The 20,044-nt window shown below is 36.4% G+C and overlaps 3 protein-coding genes and 1 long non-coding RNA gene across 7 annotated transcripts; 3 read left to right on the plus strand and 1 right to left on the minus strand.

Moving 5' to 3' along the window:
• Positions 1 to 3,322: 3,322 nt before the first annotated feature.
• On the plus strand, positions 3,323 to 6,207 carry LOC111794412 (zinc finger CCCH domain-containing protein 66). The gene is made up of 2 exons (XM_023676402.2): positions 3,323 to 3,538; positions 3,903 to 6,207. The coding sequence occupies exon 2, from the start codon at positions 3,932 to 3,934 to the stop codon at positions 5,990 to 5,992; it is 2,061 nt and encodes a 686-aa protein (XP_023532170.2). The 5' UTR covers positions 3,323 to 3,538; positions 3,903 to 3,931; the 3' UTR covers positions 5,993 to 6,207.
• Positions 6,208 to 7,077: 870 nt separating this feature from the next.
• On the plus strand, positions 7,078 to 11,272 carry LOC111795066 (uncharacterized). The gene is made up of 3 exons (XR_015421207.1): positions 7,078 to 7,479; positions 8,008 to 8,464; positions 11,132 to 11,272. It is a non-coding gene; the product is annotated as an uncharacterized LOC111795066 (long non-coding RNA).
• On the minus strand, positions 8,553 to 11,676 carry LOC111794435 (internal alternative NAD(P)H-ubiquinone oxidoreductase A2, mitochondrial). The gene is made up of 8 exons (XM_023676450.2): positions 11,118 to 11,676; positions 10,734 to 10,947; positions 10,473 to 10,633; positions 10,239 to 10,304; positions 9,980 to 10,143; positions 9,489 to 9,603; positions 9,180 to 9,359; positions 8,553 to 9,097 (listed from the first exon to the last, which is right to left on the minus strand). The coding sequence occupies exons 1-8, from the start codon at positions 11,535 to 11,537 to the stop codon at positions 8,945 to 8,947; spliced, it is 1,473 nt and encodes a 490-aa protein (XP_023532218.2). The 5' UTR covers positions 11,538 to 11,676; the 3' UTR covers positions 8,553 to 8,944.
• Positions 11,677 to 12,713: 1,037 nt separating this feature from the next.
• LOC111794394 (uncharacterized) lies at positions 12,714 to 19,797 on the plus strand. Of its 4 annotated transcripts, none has more exons than XM_023676367.2 (11): positions 12,729 to 13,049; positions 13,453 to 16,191; positions 16,276 to 16,392; positions 16,462 to 16,563; positions 17,119 to 17,363; positions 17,681 to 17,767; positions 17,878 to 17,977; positions 18,288 to 18,492; positions 18,562 to 18,697; positions 19,157 to 19,199; positions 19,312 to 19,797. In XM_023676367.2, the coding sequence occupies exons 1-11, from the start codon at positions 12,960 to 12,962 to the stop codon at positions 19,465 to 19,467; spliced, it is 4,020 nt and encodes a 1,339-aa protein (XP_023532135.2). In that variant the 5' UTR covers positions 12,729 to 12,959; the 3' UTR covers positions 19,468 to 19,797. The 4 variants fall into 4 exon arrangements, with proteins under 4 accessions (XP_023532140.2, XP_023532135.2, XP_086980359.1 ...); XM_023676368.2 differs by having other exon boundaries at positions 12,732 to 13,049; positions 16,266 to 16,392; positions 16,475 to 16,563; XM_087124233.1 differs by lacking the exons at positions 16,276 to 16,392; positions 16,462 to 16,563.
• Positions 19,798 to 20,044: the final 247 nt, after the last annotated feature.

Raw genomic sequence — 20,044 nt, forward strand, 5'->3', positions numbered from 1 at the left:
AAAATTAAAAAAATATAAATAAAAAATAAAAAAATAAAAAACTTTAAAAATTTTATTTGTGTGTTTTAGTCCTTTAACTTTTAAATTCATCCATTTATTCTTTATGCTATTACAATCTTGAATTTGGAAAAGTATGCAATTTTTATATTTTAATAAATTTTGGTTTGGAAATTTATTAAAAATTTATTTTTTATACGTTCATATTGGCACATAATTAATAAGATTATAAAGAACAACAATATTAAAATTAAATCTTGACATTAGTCAATTATATATATATATATATATAATATGACAAAAAATTATGAAAATTTACGGTAAATGTGGATTGTTTCAACTCTGACCATTATTAAAAAAAAAAAAAATCTTATTTTTCACAATGTTACTATAAACTTTTTATAAATATGTTAAAGTTCGTTCGAAGTAAATAAAAAAATGTTAGATAAAAGTAAGAAAAACGCCCGTGAAAACATATTTAAAAGATTATAATAAAATTTTAAAATATTATATCAATTTTAGGAGTTTTTTTTTTTCATATAATATGGAAAAAGAAAAGTAGGATGTTTGAATGTGACATACATTATTACTTCAAATTGACAAGAAAAAAAAATAATAAAAAAAATAAAATAAAGGACAAGGAGCAGCAGCCCATGAAAATGAAATGCTATAAAATATAATATTTTTATTTTTTAAAGATATTTATGGTGGGCCCCACTATCACATTTATTTAACATTTAATTTTCGACGCCGGTTTCAACTTCTCAGACAGTAGGTCAAAATCGGAGGCGCACCCGCTGCAGCTTGGTGGTTAAGGAACTTAATCTGAGCCGTCCATTATCTGCACCCCAATCCAACGCTCATCGTCAGATAAAACTCGACACCGCCCTCCCACGACCAAGAACAGTATTTTGGCGGCTTTTTTTTTTTTTTTTTTTTTTTTTTTTTTTAATATTTATCATTATAAAATTATCCGTTTTATTTATATAAAAGAAAAAATGTTTCTAAAATAATTAAATTACAAAATTAGGTTAAATGGGAGAAACTTTTATCTCTTTCTTTGCTCCTTAATCAAGGATTTTTTCCTTTTTTCTTTTTTAATATACATAATTATATTAAACAATTAAATGTTCTAAAATCTTTAACTAACTTTTTGTGATTAATTAATACATATTTGAATAATAAATATGGTATTAAATAAGTTAATAAAAGCAGTTTTTTTTTTTCTTTAATTCTTATTTATATTTCAAATAAATTAATAAAAACTAATTTATATAAATATATGGCGAAAAAAATAGAAAGTTAAATTAATAAAAATATTTCTAAATTTTTTAATTTGTCTAAAAAAATATTTCATAAACTTTTTTAAAAAATTAAAGTAAAATATAAACAATTAATACTTTCCTATGCAAATATTCTTTAAAAAGTTTTTAAAAATACTCTTGAACTTTAAAAAATAATATTAATACTTTTATTGTTAGGAGATGGTCTAATAGGTGTAGATAGTAATTGACCCTAGTAATTTTTTTAATTTTTTAATAAATGTTAAGAGTTTTAATGTTGCTTTTAATTTTTCGTATGTACTATGAGTATTTTAAATTTTTTTTAAAATTAAGTATATTTATGAAGAAAAAAAATGAAAAAATATTATTTAAGCACTATTAAAAGTTTAAGAATATTTTAAAAATAAAATATGAAGCTTTTCTTTTCTTGTAATGATATTTTTTAAATTTTAGTGAAAATTTAAAAATATTTTTGAGTAAAATATAAAATATAAAATATTTCTATTAATTTATTCAAAATAGAACTAAATTAAATAAAATAGACCATAAATTAAATGACACAATTAACCTTACTTTTTTTTTTTTTTTATGAATAAAGTTGTGTACTTTTTTCATGTGTGTTTTGACTCTAAAGTCTTCGGAAGGGGACGAAATGGACGGAAGGGTAAGGATGGAAAAGGGGCGATAATAAATAATAGGAGTAAATACACGCATATACATAAATATTTAAATATCACTTTAATTATAATTATAATTTAAATTTAAATTTAAAAAGTAATGTTAATAGTCATTTCACACGTGTGGATAATAAACGCAACAGTGTTTTGCAGTTAAGACGAACTATTTGATGTTCTAATTTTTTATTTCCTTTTTTCAATCAAAATTTCTCAAAAAGAAAAGAAAAAAAAAAGAAAAAAAAAAAACAAATTATTCAATAATTAACCAAATATATTATAATTGGAATATTAACACTGGTGGGCTCCACCTAACCACTCCAATCCAAATGTGACGTCGTTTTGTAGACCAAGACAAGAATTTTAGCTGATAAATTATCGGAGCTTCATAGCGTCTCTTGCATCACAATTATACTGTGAATAGAGTAGGTTATGACCCTCGTATCGAGACAAGTAAGCATAACAATCTTCGAGTGGTGTCCATCCAACCACGTGAAGACTATGAAAGACAAGTGTCATCATATGACTGAGTAAGACAGTGCATTACCCAACACACTATATAAATTATACATTAAATAAAAAATCCAACATTAACAAGGTAAAAACAGTTTATAGATTTTCAGACGTCGATATGTTGGGAGTGAATGTTTTTAGACAGTGATAGACAAATAAATGAAGGTTGACAAAACAATTATCGATACCCATGGTGATTGTTTTTTCAAACCAATCCATCACATAGGGAAGCTCGGAATTTTGGATGGTCATTTATGTGTCGGGATTTCGAAAAATATCAAAAATTCAAATTGTATCGATTTTTTCCTTTAAATTTTAATTTTTCAATGTTACCATTTAATAAATATTTATTCCAAATTGTGTCCTTCAAAATGCTCAACTTATTAGTAACTTCAGTCAGTAGATGGGTGAAGTTTTATTGACATGGGTAAAAAAAAAAAATTACTTTTTAAAATCACTGCAATTTAATTTTAACTTTTATGGAGGTCCAAATTTCGAATTTAAGAGAAATCAAGGATAGAAATCAAAATTTAACATTTTGTAGGTAACGGTGGATAAAACGCCACGTCATTGACCCAGACCAAAAACGCGTAATGCGTGACGATCCGGAATATCGATACGATGACTTTGGTATACTAGTTCCTCTACTGAAACACCGACACGTGGCGCACCGAAAAGATTCAAAAGATATCGAATTCGTGGGGCCCGCAAGAATTATATTTTTATTATTTTTTTTTTGAATTTGCGCAATTTGAGTTGCATTTCATTTGGGATTGAATTTGAGTTTCATTTCACAGAGAGGAAAACGAAGACGAAGACGACAAGAACTAAAATATAATTAAAAAAAAAAAAAGAAAAAAGAAAAAGAAAAAGGAGAGAGTTTGAAGAGGACGGTGGCGGAGACCAGAGGGCTTTGGCTTATGCAGAGAAGTAGGTTGGTCTATTTGACTCTACAACCTAATAAAAGAGAGACAGAGCAAAGGAAGAAAAGTCCTACTTTCTTCCATAGCTAAAAGCTTAGTTTGGAAACCAACCTATTCCCGCTCTCTGTTCTTTTTCGTTTCTTACGAGGTAATTTTCTTCAAATCTCATAGCGGTTTCACAACTTTAAGGCCTTGTTTTAACTTGATTTTGAAATGGGTTCTTAGTTTTTAGCTTAATCCTTCGTTGTCTTCAAGTAATTCATCTAATTCTGTGTGTTCTCGTGTTGGGACAGCTTTTCGGTTTCTGGATATTATCTGTTTTACCTGTAAAACCAAACAGGGGTTGTTTTTGTTGTGTCGTTTTTCTTGTTGGGTGTTGTAATGTTTGTTCTGTTTTCATTTTTTACTTGAATTTGTTAAATACCCTTTGTTGTTTTGTTCTTTTTTGTTCTTATAAGCGATTTCTGATTGTGTTTCTGAATAGAGATTGTTGTGAATTATATTTCCTGTAGAAATTTGGAGTTCTTAGACCGAATTGATTATGGTGTGCAATGGTTGTAATAGCAATTCTGTAAGCCCCAACTTCATGATGGATGGTTGCAATAGAAATCTGGGGTTTTGTATATCGGTTTTGCTCGAATTTTCGGCCACGGATGATCTGATTGGATTTAGGAGTGCTGTTGAGGAAGATGGTCATGATATTGATGAAGCAAGTTTGTGGTATGGGAGAGTTTTTGGTTCCAAAAAGATGGGATATGAAGAACGAACCCCTCTTATGGTTGCAGCCATGTTTGGGAGCTTGAATGTCCTTTCGTATATCGTTCATAGTGGTCGTGTTGATGTTAATCGAGCTTGCGGTTCGGATGGTGCAACTGCCCTCCATTGTGCTGTTGCTGGTGGTTCTGCTGTTGCTGATCAGGTTGTTAAATACTTGCTTGATGCTTTTGCTGATGTGAATGTTGTCGATGCGAATGGCTACCGGCCTGGTGACTTGATTGCTCCTGATTTTACTTTGGCGTCTTTGTATTCGAGGAGGAAGGCGTTACAACAGTTGCTCAAGGGATATGGTAACGATGAGGACGTTCTTGGTTCATCTGAGATGATTTTTTACGAGAGGGAAACACAGGAGGCACGGGAGGTTTTGACGCCTCATTTTTCAAGAGATGGAACGGAGAAGAAAGAGTATCCAGTTGATCACTCGCTTCCCGACATCAAGAATGGGATTTATAGTACAGATGAGTTTAGAATGTATACTTTTAAGATCAAACCTTGTACAAGAGCTTACTCCCATGATTGGACGGAGTGCCCGTTTGTTCACCCTGGCGAAAACGCAAGAAGGCGGGATCCTAGGAAATACCATTACAGCTGCGTCCCGTGTCCTGAATTTAGAAAGGGCGCATGTAGGCAGGGGGATGCCTGTGAATATGCTCATGGAATCTTTGAATGTTGGCTCCATCCTGCTCAATACCGCACCCGTCTTTGCAAGGACGAAACGGGATGCACCCGAAAGGTCTGTTTCTTTGCTCACAAACCAGAGGAGCTACGCCCCTTGTATGCTTCGACTGGTTCTGCTGTACTGTCCCCAAGATCGATCTCTGGTTCGTCACTAGACATTCCATCAATCAGCCTGCTTACCCTTGGTTCTCCGTCATCGACTCCGCCGTTGACTCCTGGAGTTTCTTCTCCACTGGGTGGAACCATGTGGCAGACTCAATGTAATATTGCGCCTCCGACGTTGCAGCTTCCGGGTAGCCGGTTGAAGGCTGCTTTGAGTGCAAGAGACATGGATTTAGATGCCGAGTTACTCGGTCTCGAAAGTCAGCGACGTAGACAGCAACAGTTTATGGACGAGTTATCGTGTCTACCTTCCCCTTCCAGATGGAACAATGGCATACCAACCCCTACATCTTTTCCATCTCCAAGGAGTAGAAATGGAGAATTGAACGGGCTCGGAGGCATGAATCCTACTAACCTCGAGAACATTTACGGATCATCGGTAGATCCCGCACTCTTCCCTCAATTACAAGGACTCTCGCTCGATTCCGTGCAATCCCCGTCCGGGATGCGCCAAAGCCTGAACCAGTCATTCCTATCAAACTATGCTAACAGCATTGGATCTCCTCCTGCAAGGTCATCTCAACCATTTGGCCATGACTCATCTGTGTCTGCTGCAGAAAGCCTTCTGAGTTCCAGGGCTGCTGCTTTTGCCAAGCGCAGCCACAGCTTTATCGAACGCGGTGTAGTGAACCGTCATTCTGGACATTCACCTCCAGCTACATCTACAACCGTCACGCCTTCGAACTTCCCTGATTGGGGTTCGCCCAACGGAAAACTAGACTGGGGAATTCACGGAGAAGAACTCACCAAGTTAAGAAAGTCTGCATCATTCGGGCTACGAAGTAATTCCCTCGCAACACCTGCAATGCACGCTACTTCTTCCAAGCCAGACGTCTCCTGGGTTCAGTCCCTGGTGAACGATGCTCCAACCGAGAACTCCGTGCAGTTGAGCATGGACGAGCAGCAGCAGCAGCAGCAGCAGCTTTGTCATATCGACAATGGGGATTCAAAGCTGTACATGGAACAGAAGCAGCTGGTCGCTTAAGCTCCGGGGTTCGGCCACATTTTTTTCTTTTCACTTCAATTTAACGGGTCGTATTCTGATCATTTAATCTATATATATACATATATTTACATCATTGAAATTCATGAAGTTTGGGGAGAAGGAATGTTTCTGCCCATTCCATAACTACTAGTTGTTTCATGTGAAGAATAACTGATATTAAATGATTATTAAGAACTGGAATTATTGAGGTGATATTCAAAGCTTTAATTAGCAGGAGAGTGATTATGGAGCACTCACAAAAAGCCAATATTTCTTTTCTACTTTTTATTTTTATTTTTATTTATATATTATTGTTATGATTATTATTATTATTATTTTATGGTGTTGGTAGTGGAAAGAGCACTGGAAAAAGAAAGCAGGTGGATATCCAATATAACTCCTTCAAACTTTTTGAGTTCATGAAAACGACCTCCAAAGTTTCTTTGTCACGGCACGCGGCTAGCATATATTGTCCTCTTTGAATTTTTTCTTTCGAGTTTTTTCTCAAGGGAAACAACTCGTCTACTAAGGGAGGGTTTCCACACCCTTGTAAATGGGTGTTTTGTTCTCCTCCTCAACCAATGTGGGATTCTCACTATCCACCCCGTTCAGGGTCCAGCGTCGTCGTTGGTATTCTTTCCTTTCTCCAATCAACGTGGGACCCCCACTAAATCCACCCCTTTTGGGCCAACGTCCTTGCTGCACACCGTCTCGTGTCTACCCCTTTGGGGAACAACCTCCTCGTTGGCATATAGTCCGGTGTCTGATATCATTTGTAATTAACTAAACCACCGTTAGCAAAATATTATCTTTTTTGGGTTTTCTCTTTGGGCTTTAATAATCATCCTTTAAAAAATACTATCAAAAAGTGGATTCCACATATTTAGTGGATTTCAAAAATCATTTACTTCTTTAATTTCGTCTATTTTCTCTGCTTTAACATATGACTCAACAATTTCTCATCTTTTCTCGATCAAGGAATGCCTACTAATCAAGTAATTTCAAAAGGATAATAGTAAATCGTGGTGCATTTTTTTTTTCTTTGGTTGTCCAATTTCAAAAGTGAAGTTACCCGAGTGGCAAAAGAAAAAAAATGAATCCAGGAATATTGGTTCTTACGTTCCTGATGCTTCAGTTATCTGTTTCGATATCTACGATTCCTTCTTTATCCTGCCTCTATGTCATCAGTAATAATTGAACACACTCTTTATAATGGTATGATATTGTCTATTGGAGCATAAGCTCTTAGGGTTTGATCTGGGCTTCCCAAAACATACTCTTTAAACCAGTTATGACTTTCATCCAACAATCAGATTCTCTTTCTCCTGTTTATCATAATCACTTGAACAGCAACAACTTGAATCAGACGCTTGCGGCCAGTTTGAATCAGACGATTGCGGCCAGTTTCTTTCAGACGCAAATGTAGAGTTTGAATCAGACACAGAGAGATACGATCTCATCAAACTTAGCTCTCCGTGCTCTGATAGGTTACATTTCATTTTAGAAACTATGTTATATTAATTATCTTTTGAGGCTTTCGCTTTTATTTTTATTTTTTATGATGATCAATCGTGCACTTGGCGAGTCTGATTCTTGGTTCTTTGCTTAATCTGTGGTGGAATTTGTTGAAGTTGAAGTTATGATCAATTCATTTCCAGCGAAATCTGGTTCGTGGATGGTGGAATTTCACCAATGCTCGAAAACAGTTCATCATCTTAATGACCGGATTTTACTGCATGCTTTGATGATTCATTCCGAGAAAAGAGATGGACTATGTTCTTTCATCATTCTTTTTTATCCTTGACATTTTCTCCTAAAACTTGATGAAAATTTTAGTGATTATCTTACTTCGATTGAGCTCATCCGTCGCTAGAAATTATAGTCTCACACTGAGAAAAAAGAAAAGTATGATCGAAGAATTTTAGTGTGTATTCAGTCTTAGAATCTCTGTGATTGTCTGCCTCTTTTTACCCTCCTTTAATGAAAGCTCATTGCTCTTCATCATGTTTTGGCAGAGTGACCTCCATGTCGATTAAGTTGCTGGTGCAGGAACATTTTCCTGGAATCATTGTTACTCTTTCTCATTATCCTCCGTCTCGGCAATTCTATTGCTTCGAAGCTTATATAAACTGCACAGGTATTGATTATAGTGACAGAGATGGCTGGTAAACATATTTTTCTCGAGCAGACAGGTTCTTCTATCATTTTTTATCATTGCAATCCCTTGGCCTCTTGGGCTGCATAACTATAAATCACCTCCAGAACACTGAAGGCTTTGAAATTGTCTTCAATGATGAACTGATACTAAACTTTTATGTACATTTTAGAAATGATTCTATTTTCCAAAAGAATCAAACTTCATTCCCTCTTGCTTTCTCTTATTCAGGTGTTCTGTAAACAATAGGTGGGAAGGTTTCATACGCAGTTGACTTGCATGTTGAAGAGCATGGCAGTAAAATTTCGTCACATCCGGTATGTTTTTCTAGCAGCAGAGATATTAATAATTCAGTATGGTAGGTTTTTCATTGTCTTGTTGGGATAATCCCATTAGTCATATAAATTGAAATAATGGCTAATGAAATAATTCCATTGAAAAGTACTGATTGAAGTCTCAGTACAAAGCTTATAATACTAATGATTGGCTTTATTTTAGTTTCTATCAACATATACAATAGTATGGTTTGGATTTAACCCAATAACAGTTTGATTGAAATAAACTGAACTGTGAGCTTCTGCTGCGAAATTGCAATATGACAGCCATTATTCAGATCTTCATGTGAACCCAGAAGAATCTGATAATTCGGCTGCAGATCTCATGCAGCAAGATGTTATTATCTTGGTGAACAACTTGCAACTTTTGGTACTAATGAACTTAAAATGATGATCGTTGAGGTCCAACTTGGAAACATTCTTTTATTCTTTTTGTTCTTTTGTGAACTCTTACTTCCAAATCTAAATTCTGCTTATATCACGACCAAAGATGAAAGTTGTTGCCCAGTTCACAGCCACATACAATCTGTTCCTCCAGCTTATGACTCGGGTTAAATAAGCCGAACGCCAAACAAACCAACTGACGAACCCTGCCATGGATAACCCCTTTGCTGCCTGTAGAAAATGCTCACTAGTAAGCCACCCAAAAATTTACAAAATAGAGTTAGTGAAGGACCCATCTCGATCAATTGCTTACTTTACTCTGCCTAAGGTCAACAAGAGCCTTGTATCTTCCAATAGTTGCCATACTTCCTAGGTGCTTGTAGACAAATGGTTCTCCAAGATCTAAGTCTTTTGCACTACCTGCTCGTGCCCCACCTTCTTTACCAACTTTATTCAGCAAGGTTGCTAAATATTTGCCTTGACGCTCTGCTACCTTCATAATGCAAAAGTGGTTGCAACAAAAACTTGACATCTCTTGGCAACAGTATCTACTATTGGAATAGGAAATTGCATTTTTTGAATGAGCAAAAAAACCAGAACATTCAGGAGTATCTTAACTTACCTGAGCTAAAGCTGGAAGAATTTGTTTGCCTGTACTCTCTAGGAACCCACTGCAATCACCTATTGCAAACACATCTTCCGCAGAAGGAACACGTAACCACTCATCTATACCGATCCTGCCAATGTAACCATAGGTAGATCATCTCACTAGCAATGTTAGGACTGATAATAGAAAAGAAAGCATAAATAGGAAGCCTTAATACAAGTATGAGGATCCCATGATCTGATTAAAGCTTGCGACATCAAGCGAAGGATCGGGCCAAAGTAGATTGAATGTGAGCAGAAAGAAATAAATATATTCTTATGAGATAGAAAGTTGAAACTAAAACTTTTTTAGGCCTCAAGGTTAGTGAGCCAGAGAAGATGGTGACTTTCCCTAAATCCTCACCTGGTTCCTGAACAATTTGCCTATCTTAGAAGGAAACTTGCAGAGACATTTATGAAACGATTGCTAAACATTTTGGATAAGTTACTAAGAAAATTTTAACTTACCTGCCACCAGGAGACTTAGGAACTTCCAAGGAATTTACAAAAGGAGAGGGACCAACGCCAGTAGACCAAACCAACAACCCATAAGGAATCTCAGAGCCATCTTTGAGAAAGATGGTCTGAGGTTTAACATCTTTGACGATTCCCCGTACAATTTGAACTCCTGACTGAGAGTCGAGAGATTCGAACAAATGAGATCGAAGAATTTCAAATTTGAAGCATCTTAGGAAAGCTGAAACCTATAATGTATTAACTTTCCTACCTTTGTCAATTGGTTAGTAGCATAGCGTTGGAGGCGAGCGTCAAAGGAAGATAATATCTCATTTGCCTGTTAAGCAATTAAACAAACACAAGCAAGTGAATCCCCTCTCAAGCCTTGAAAACATATCCAATAACCTAATGTTGGTTCTTTCATATCCAGAGATATCATAAGCTTAACAACCTAGCCAAAGCGTCGAGAAACCGAGACATGTTGTCGGATCAACATTTTACAAACCTCAATCAAAGTAACTTGGATACAATCTTTCACGTGAGTATATCTTTGACTAACATCCTTTATGATAAAGTCATAAAGCTCCCCACTGAATTCAACTCCAGTTGGACCTCCTCCAACAACAACACAATGTAGAAGCCGGCGTTTCTCTTGCACAGAGATCCCTTCCAATGACAAAACACTCCAAATTATGTTCACTAAAAAACACGAAAACGAAGACGAAAAAACTCCTATTGGCAAGTTATTAATCAATTACGTTTGTACCTGGAACATCGGACAACATCAAGTTCAATAGCAGCTTTCTACGAATTTCTTGGGCATGAGAAACCTCACGAAGAAAGAAGGCATGTTCTTTGACACCATGAATCCCAAAAGTTAGTGGCTGGGATCCTAATGCTATAATCAACTTATCATATGATATCTTAAACCTCCGTGGCTCCGAAGTGTTCAATCCATCAGTAACAGTCTCACATTGTACCTTCAATAACAAATTAAACAATCTCCTTCTCATTTTACTCGATTCAAATTCCAAAACCAGTGAGATTTGAGAAAATTTTGAGGATTTTTTTTTTTTTTTTTTTTTTTTTTTTTTTTTTTTTTTTTTTTTTTTGAAGTTACATGAAACTGTGATAGAAGTGAGAATTATACCGTATGTTCTTCAGGGTTAACGCCAGTACAATTAGCAAGGAAGAAATATGAACCCGGTTCGCGAGAGATGGCAGGCTGGATCCGGACGATTGGTTCGGCAACGGACCTGAACTCGAGAGTTCCAACACAGGTTGAGGCGAGAAGAGGGGTGAAGACCATGTGGTTGCGAGGGGAAACACAAACAACGTCGTATATGGTGGTATCCAAGCCCTTCATCAATCTGCAGCCTCCCCAGCCAGATCCTAAAACCACTACCCTCGGCTTCTGGCCAGGCACCGTGGGGCTGAGGCCCGGCGGCGGCACCTCCATGGGCTGAGAGCTAAAATGTGAAAGGAGGAAGGTGAAGGAGGGCGTTGTGGATTTGAGTGGTGGGGGGATGGTGGTGGGTGAAAGCTGCCTGAGATTCCTGAACCAGGCCATGGCGTTGGATGGTATATTCACAGATTGTTCTTGTTATGTGTGTGTGTGTGTGTATGTGTTCGAAAATCAAATAGAAAAGAAAAGAAAAAAAGAGGACACTTTCCACCTGCATGTGAAGGAATTGATATCTGCCTGCTGTTATAAGCCTGTTATCCCTACCTGGGAAAGAAGACAGTGAATCCCACGTGGCTTAAAAAAGATGGTGAGTCAGCAGAAGTTTCTATTTTTTGTTTTTGTTGCTTGAAAAGGAGTTGCTGAGTTCGAAATTTATTCTCTTTTTCCTTTCTTGGATAGGGTCACGTTGAATGAACTTCAATAGTAATGAGAATCAATGCAATCAATAGTAAGGAGAATGAGATTAATTTGATTGCATTCGATGTGGATGTTCTTTCTCGGAATCTGTTTCAAGATCTTTTTTTTTTTTTTCCATAAAATTAAGTCACGAATGCTATTTTGCAACAACTTCCTTTCTTCATAAAAATGATTCTCGTTCTCGAAAAGGCACGACATAACAAAAAAAAAAGTGATTTATACCTAAATTGACAAAATGAAAAAGACGAGACTCATTAAACGTGTTTAGAGAATTAATAATAATGTTAAATTTAGCTGGACTTACCATATTTTAAAATTATAATTATTAAATTTTAAGCAAATTAAATTACATATATATTTTTCTAAATAATAAATTGATTTATCATTATATAAGTTATATAATTTAAAAAATAATAACATTTTTATTACATTAAACTATGAAAAAAAAAATATTTTAATATTTGTTAATTAAATCACGAACATTCTTTACAATGAATTGAAATAAATATAAAATTAGATAAAAAAAAAAGAAAAGTAAATAGTATATTTAGGCTTATTTATATTGACAATATATTTTTATTAATTGCAAAAAAATGAGCTACCAAATTTTATCCTAATTGAAAAGATCCCCATAAATGGTATTGTGCGCCTTCATCCAGTAGATCACGCACTTTTCGAATTCATTTTTATTCCAGCTTTTAATTTTTTACAACTGCATGGGATTGCGAGAGACGATGACAGAATACGCCCCAAAATATTTTAAACAAAACGTATTAACCCGCCACGTAATGGGGAGGTGGAATATTAATGCCGTGGACCAATAGAGTTTAAGATTGGAATTAATTACTGTGAGCACGGCCGTATGGGATCCTTGGAGTCTCCATCCTTGCTACCTTGGTGGCAAAGTATCAGAGGGAGTGGGAAGGGAACAGTTCATCGCTTTGTATAACTGAAAGGGTCTCTCAATTTCTTCTTCTTTTTTCTTTCCATTATGATTTTTCTCTCTGTTTTTCCGTTCGATTCTGTTTTAATCTCGTAGTTTCAGCGATTTTCCGGTAGGGGAATTCTTACTGCGAATTCGTTCTTCGTTTTTTTGTTTTTTCCGTTTCAATGGCGGTCGGGGACCTTCAGGTACAGGGCACTGGGAAGAAGAGGAAGCGCGGAATTGAGAGAAGGCTTCTCGTTGATGAAAATGTAGAGGTAATGTAACTCCGTTTCATCCTTTTATTGTGTTTAAGTTTTAGACTGTTTGGGATTGGAAATTCAAGGGTACGGTTTGCTATTCTGATTTTTTTTTTTTTTGTTGTTCAGAGGATTTTTTGTTCTTTGCTATGATCAATGTTTTTTTTCCTATTTGTTTGTTCATTTTGGGGTTTGGAGAACTTCTGAGGTTAATGAGGATTCTTTTTTGGGTAAGATTGTCCATTTTTGCCTGTTATGAGTACACTTTTGTGAAATAGTATCTGTGGAAAGGGGTTAGGGGTCTCTCTCTAGGTTTATTATGTATGTACGTGGCGGTGGGTCGTTGCTCTAATGTTAGCGTGATTATGATCGAGCACTCATTGTTTTCGACTTTTTACATTATGAATGTCAAACACGGCAGGTGAGGAGTTTAGAAGACGGATTTCTTGGTTCTTGGCATGGTGGGACTGTTATTGCATGTAACAGTGGAGTTCGTCACGTCAAGTACCATCATCTTCTTCTTAATGATGGTTCTGGTTTCCTTGTTGATGTTGTTTCGGTCTCTGCCAGTTTAGATGGTGTTAGTTCCTTGATTGGGAAGTCGAATGTTCGAGGATATATAAGGCCAATACCACCTACGGTTGACTTTGGAAAGTGGCCTTTGCCTTATGGACTGTGTGTTGATGTGTATTATCAGGATGCATGGTGGGAAGGTGTTGTATTTGATCACGAAGATGGTTCTGTGGAGAGAAGGATTTTCTTTCCGGATTTGGGTGATGAGTTGTTGGTTGGAATTGAAACATTGCGTATTACCCAGGAATGGGACGAGGCTACTGGAGATTGGAAGATACGTGGGACCTGGTCGTTTCTGGAGTTAATCGATCGATGTGAAAAAGAATCTTATCTTCCTGTTTCTTTGAAGCAGATATGGTATGAAGTACGGGCTAAAGTTGGTTTCATGAAGATTGGAGAGTGGACTTCTCCTATGAATGATTTATGGAAGGAGTTGGTGATGGAGGTCATTGATGAAAATTTAGATGTTACTCTAAAGGAAATGCTTCGGCTTTTAGAAATTTCCTACAGTTTAGGAAGTGAACTAGGTAAAACTGATGTTTGTATCAACAAGAATCCATTGACGGATTTAGTTGGCTTTGATGCAACTGCAATAACAGGAGAATTTGTAAGAAATGATATGGTGATTAGGAATGATTTCAATCAGGAAAATGCATTTGATGACCGTGGTTTGGTAATGGTAGAAGTGCACGACCACGATGGCTTGAATGCTTTACTGGATTCTAGTCCAAATTCTACTACTAATATTCATCTAGCTCAAGAAGAATCTAAACTGGATTATAAGTCCAAAATGAAAACTTCGAATGATTTAGGTTTTTCCTGCCATGATGAAGCGTTGTCCATGCTGCCTAGAACATCGCCATCCATAGCTTCTGATGCTGATGGACTTTTCAGTGCTGGTGCCATTAACCATCAACGACTTCCAATTGTCCTGTATCAAAATGTTAATAAACAGCTGAAATGCTCAGGACATGGAAACCCCCTCAAGTGGGAACCTCTTAATGCTACAATCCTTCCTGATGCTGCATTATACCCTGATGCTGTTTCTGAATATTCACTTTTGAATAGAGAAAAACCTACACAAGCCTTGCTCGAAAATGCAAGGAAACATCTTTTATATCTTGGCTGGAAAATTGAATGTAGGACAGATAAGCCTATTTTTAGATATACCTCCCCCAATGGCAAGTGTTTCTATTCGCTTCGCCAGGTGTGCAAGCTCTTGGAAGAAACCTCCGCTCAGATCCCTCCATCTATTTCCAAAGATGAAATGAGAAATATGCATGACTCATGTCATGTGAGACTCTCATCTAGGGTCCTTGAACAAAGAGAAAGGAGTTCAAGTCCCAACAATTGCTTTGAGACAACTCTTGATGGTTCTGATATCGTTTTAGGAAAACCTGAACTTTTGCATAGAGCTGTTGTGGACTACTATAATTTGAGTCGATTAGGCAGAAATGGCAGAAATGGAAGGAAGAAAATGTTTGAAATGCAATCAAAGACAAGAATGCACCTATTATCTTTGGGATGGCGTTTTCTTGTCAACAATAATGGTAAAGGAAACAGGCAAAGATGGTACTACACTTCACCTCTAGGCAGATCTTGTGCGTCACTTTCAGCAGCCTGCAAAATCTGTTTAGATGAAGAAGGCATCTACAGTAATACCAAGTTTGTTGGTAGTCCTTTGAGAAATGTATTCATAATACAGAAGGCTGAGGGCCAATTAGTTAGGAAGGAATTTTACTCTCCAGCAAGTAAGATGGATGTACAGGAATGCTCAAAGCCTTCAAGTCCAATCAGAACATTTTCTGGAGAGTCTCCTAGAACATCTCCATCCAAAGATCTTGTGAAGTTTAGTCATGATAAATTTCGAAGTACTAGAAAACTCAGGAGCATGGCTAATTTATTTGATTTTTCATCTAACTTACTCCAAAGCCGTCATAAATTGGATGGTAAAGCCTATGAATCAGGCATCCAAACCCTATGCAAAAAGTATGTGAGGCGGCGCATAAGGAGTCCTGGAGCAGTTAAACAAAACTTAAGCAGAGCAAGTGCATCTGCGGGTATCAATAAATTTTCAGATGACATGGAACATAGTAGGTCAATGCGTGTGTCACGCTCAAGCAAAAGAGCGCTTGAGGTGGTCACTCCATGCGCTTCACACCACAACCCTAGAACTGTACTCTCCTGGTTGATAGACAACAATATGGTCTTGCCAAGGACAAAGGTTTATTACTGTAAAGGTAAGGATCGTCAACCAATGGCTGAAGGAAGGATATCTCGTGGTGGAATCAAATGTTGCTGCTGTCGAAAGGTATTTACTATCAATGGTTTTGGAATCCACGCTGGCAGCACTTCATCCCGGTCAGCTGCAAATATACTGTTCGAAGATGGAAAATCTTTGTTAGAATGCCAGAAACTGTGCAATAAAAAGATCAGGGACTTTCAAAGAGAAACATTTGATTGTGGGAGAGATGGTTTTTCTAAAGGTGAGAATGACTATATCTGTTCAATTTGTCAATTTGGAGGCACATTAATTTTATGTGATCAGTGTCCATCTTCATTCCACCAAAGCTGCCTTGGTTTGAAGGTAGATATTCTCTTCTTAGTTTCTTGGTTCAATATATTAGGAATTTGAGATTAGTTGACTGTTGACTATTTTAGGATGTTCCAGAAGGTGATTGGTTTTGTCCATCGTGTTGCTGTGGTATTTGTGGCGAGAATGAATTATATGGACACAACAATGTTGTTGACAACCCTTTCCTCACTTGTTGTCAGTGTGAACGTAAATGTTGGTACTTCATCCAAAAAGTCTTTCACAACCTAAGAACATGCATATTGTCTTTTAATGTTTGGATAGTTTCTTTGTGCAGATCATGTTGAATGCTTAGGAATCAAGGGGACTCAAAACTTTGGAAGCTATTCTAAAACTTATTGGTTTTGTAACAAACATTGTAAAGAGGTAGTTCCCATCCCTTCTTCATTTCTTTAGAAAGTTGGACCATCGCAAGTTTACTACTCCATAGTTAACTGAGAAGTCATTGATGTTTATGATGTCACGAAAATATTTAAGGGCTGGCTGGATATTGTGTTAAATCTTCTAAACATGGTCAAAATGATGGAAAGAGCCATTTGATATAAGACAACAGATTAATGAAGTGTTGGATAGCATGAGTAAATGGATAGATACTCCAATTTTCTTACTAAATGAATATTCTATTGACTTCAGTAATTAAGGTTATAGGAGGAACTAGGTTCTGAGAAGTAACAATGGATGGCTTCTTTCAACTGAATTCAGTAGGAAACTCAGATGATTTGAGTGTATGGAATTTATTGTTCTTCCTACACTTCACCTGCATAATTTGCCTCCTTAGAGAATTAGTTTCCTGAGAAAGTTAAGATATCGAGATGCTATTTAAAATACCGCTGCTGGGGAGCAATTATTTCTATGTTTTAATTGTAAATTACCTTATGAAAATCATATGTTATATTCTTAGTCGTTATTTTCTGTGTCCAGATACATTTGGGCCTCCAAAAGCTTTTAGGAAAATCGATCCCAGTTGGTGGTGACAATCTAACCTGGTCACTACTGAAGGCCACAAATTCTGATACTCATCATTTCAATCCTCCTCATCCCGAGACCGTAACAGAAAATCAGAGCAAGCTTAATGTTGCTCTCTCCGTGATGCATGAATGTTTTGAACCTGTTAGGGACCATCATACGAGAAGAGACATTGTAGAGGATGTCATTTTTAGCAGAAGGTGAGACTTCTAGAAATTACATTTATTTTACTGTCATTTTTACTTGCAACTTGAACTCTGAAATTGGCAACCTCTTTTAGGTCTTATTTTCGTTATTATTTTTTTTCTTGTTAAAAGATATACAAGAAAATGTAGATAGGATATCTGTGCTGGTTCTATATGGTTTTAAGTTTGAGAAGTTTAAAATTGGAATGAAAATTTTCAGGATGAAGGCAGGTGTTGGTGCTAAGAAGAGTACAGGACAATTGTGGTGTTCATGATCACAGCTATGATTACTTTGCAATGTCCTCCTGATTTTGTTGTCTATGACTTGGCAGGTCAGAGCTTAAGCGGTTGAACTTTCAAGGTTTCTATACTGTGCTCTTAGAAAGAAATGATGAATTAGTCAGTGTTGCTGCTGTAAGGTAAGCACGTTTATCTCAGTCAATGGTTAGAACCTAGAATTTAAACATTCCTTTGAGATTCCTTTCACTTTAATCTCTATTGCTCCTCTGATGTTGGGGTGCTACTCTAGGGTCTATGGAGAGAGAGTGGCAGAAGTACCACTTGTTGGCACACGTTTTCAGTATCGTCGTCTCGGCATGTGTCGTATTTTGATGAATGAGCTTGAAGAGGTAGTTATACGGTCTTTACACTAATATGTTTGACTTCATTTCCTTTATATTTTTGTTCTCTTTCCTTGTTTCCTTTATTTCCTTTATATTTCTTTTCCAAATGTCTGGAGGATAGATATGACTGTATTGTTGTCAAATGGCCTTGTAATTACTGCCAATTTATTTTTTTTTTTTTATAATTTATAGAGGCATGACACCACCAAGTTGATGTTCATGTGCTTCTTGGGCTCGGAATTTGTTGTACATCTCACGTGTCGACGTGTATCTCGGAATTTATTGTACATCTCATGTGTTTGACGTGTATTTTCAGAGGCTGAGAGAACTGGGAGTTCAGAGGCTGGTCTTGCCAGCTGTTTCTAGTGTGCTCAATGCATGGACTACGTCATTTGGATTTTCAAAGATGAATGATTCCGAGAGATTAGAGTTTCTCAATTTTACTTTCCTGGATTTCCAGGAAACTACAATGTGTCAGAAATTCTTGCTCAAGGATACAGTTGTGCCTAGCTCATTAGCAGGTAATTATCACTGGCTTATTATGAGTAAAGTGTAATTAAAAAACATAATTGATCATCACATTTTGGCAGGGAAGTCTGAACTTCACGATGATGGCAACAAAAACAGCAATAGTTCTGATAATATTTGTGGATCAAGTGCAATAACCGAACTTCATCCAGCAGCACAAGCTGAGGAGAGCAGTATCTTGAGTCAAGGACAACTGGGGTATGACTTCTCATCTCATACTAATTTTACAAAAATAATGATCGATTGATTAAATGCACTCAAAAAACCATTTGACACTTAAGGGAGTGGTTAGCTAGCCCGATTCAAAAGAGTTTTCAATGGAAGATGAAATTTAACTGCATCTACCATTAGTTATTTCAGATCTTGAGCTCTGTGATCCGTTCTTCAATTTGATCTTTTATGAGGACAATCATGGAACGTATATGTAATTGATGTGATTGTTTGAGACTTAGTGATGTTTGATAAATAGATTGGATATCCAGAGATAAGGCATGAGTTTCTAGCATAGTTTGATAAACGGCTAGATTTCTTGAGAGAACCGCATAGTGGTGTGTTGAATTTGCTTGAGCAACATTTTCTGTTTCGAACTTGAAAGTGTTTCACACTAGTTTCTTCAAATCTGCTTTTACTCTGATCCTACTTCACATTTTTTTACAGAATATCTGCAGGTAACAACAGTGATAGAAGCCCCAATTCGGAGGTTAATAAGGAAATTTCATCATTCTACCTTAACCAATCCCACCCTCTCCCCTCTTGTCTCATATTTTTTTTGTTGGAGAAACATGTTGATTGGCTGTTCTTTCTGTTCTTAGGGGATGTTGAAGAATCATCTTCAAATCAATACAAGCCACATTGAGAAATTTCCCACATGCTTGGCTGGAGGCTACAAACATTGTGAAGGTCTCCAAGAGAGTACTCATGATTATTTGAAGTACTACAGGCGGAGAAGCAAGTTGATCAGTTGTTGATTGTGGCTCAATTGTGCTTTCAGCAAGACGGTGCTCTGAACGACACAACGGTGATTAGAAACGTGCATAACCCGTTTTCTAGAATTAATTAACAACTTGGAATTTTGGCAGGAGTGGTTTAGGGTTTAGTTTCTGTTCTCTTGTACAGAATCAGGCTTAGAAAAGCTTGTTTGAATGGTTAGTTTTCTACGATTGGGTGTTGTAAATATTGATGCCTGGTCTCTGCTTATCAGGTTGAACTTTCCTTTTTGTCCACAATAATAGGTTGTGTAAGCCATGTGGAGAAACAGATATTTTGAAGTGAAAACCAAGAATCAAATTTTGTTTGTATCTCATCTGTATGAACAAGTTGAAGCGACCCAAAAATTTGGTGTCCATGAACAAGTTCTTTTGTAGGGTTCATTAGAACCGGTTATTTGATGCATCCTAAACATGTGTTCCCATGCTTAATCTCTCTCTTTACAATCCAACAAGTTTGATTAAGATTATTATTTATTAGTTCCTCATAGATAAAATGTTTCAAATTAATAAAATCGCATTGTAATTATGTTCAATCAAAGAAGAATGCTCAGATGTT

The sequence above is a fragment of the Cucurbita pepo genome, chromosome 5 (genome assembly GCF_057944985.1).
Source record: "Cucurbita pepo subsp. pepo isolate OVF chromosome 5, ASM5794498v1, whole genome shotgun sequence".
Lineage (NCBI taxonomy): Eukaryota > Viridiplantae > Streptophyta > Magnoliopsida > Cucurbitales > Cucurbitaceae > Cucurbita > Cucurbita pepo.

What these genes read in the sequence shown, in the direction of transcription:
- LOC111794394 (XM_023676367.2), top strand. Translation starts at nt 12,960, where the DNA reads ATGGCGGTCGGGGACCTTCAGGTACAGGGCACTGGGAAGAAGAGGAAG. An exon ending in AAAGCTGCCTTGGTTTGAAG is followed by an intron (nt 16,192 to 16,275) that starts GTAGATATTCTC and finishes AGGATGTTCCAG; the next exon opens with AAGGTGATTGGTTTTGTCCA. An exon ending in GATGTCATTTTTAGCAGAAG is followed by an intron (nt 17,364 to 17,680) that starts GTGAGACTTCTA and finishes ATGACTTGGCAG; the next exon opens with GTCAGAGCTTAAGCGGTTGA.
- LOC111794435 (XM_023676450.2), bottom strand. Translation starts at nt 11,537, where the DNA reads ATGGCCTGGTTCAGGAATCTCAGGCAGCTTTCACCCACCACCATCCCC. An exon ending in GATGTTGTCCGATGTTCCAG is followed by an intron (nt 10,634 to 10,733) that starts GTACAAACGTAA and finishes TGTCATTGGAAG; the next exon opens with GGATCTCTGTGCAAGAGAAA. An exon ending in CTACTAACCAATTGACAAAG is followed by an intron (nt 10,144 to 10,238) that starts GTAGGAAAGTTA and finishes CTCGACTCTCAG; the next exon opens with TCAGGAGTTCAAATTGTACG.
- LOC111794412 (XM_023676402.2), top strand. Translation starts at nt 3,932, where the DNA reads ATGGTGTGCAATGGTTGTAATAGCAATTCTGTAAGCCCCAACTTCATG.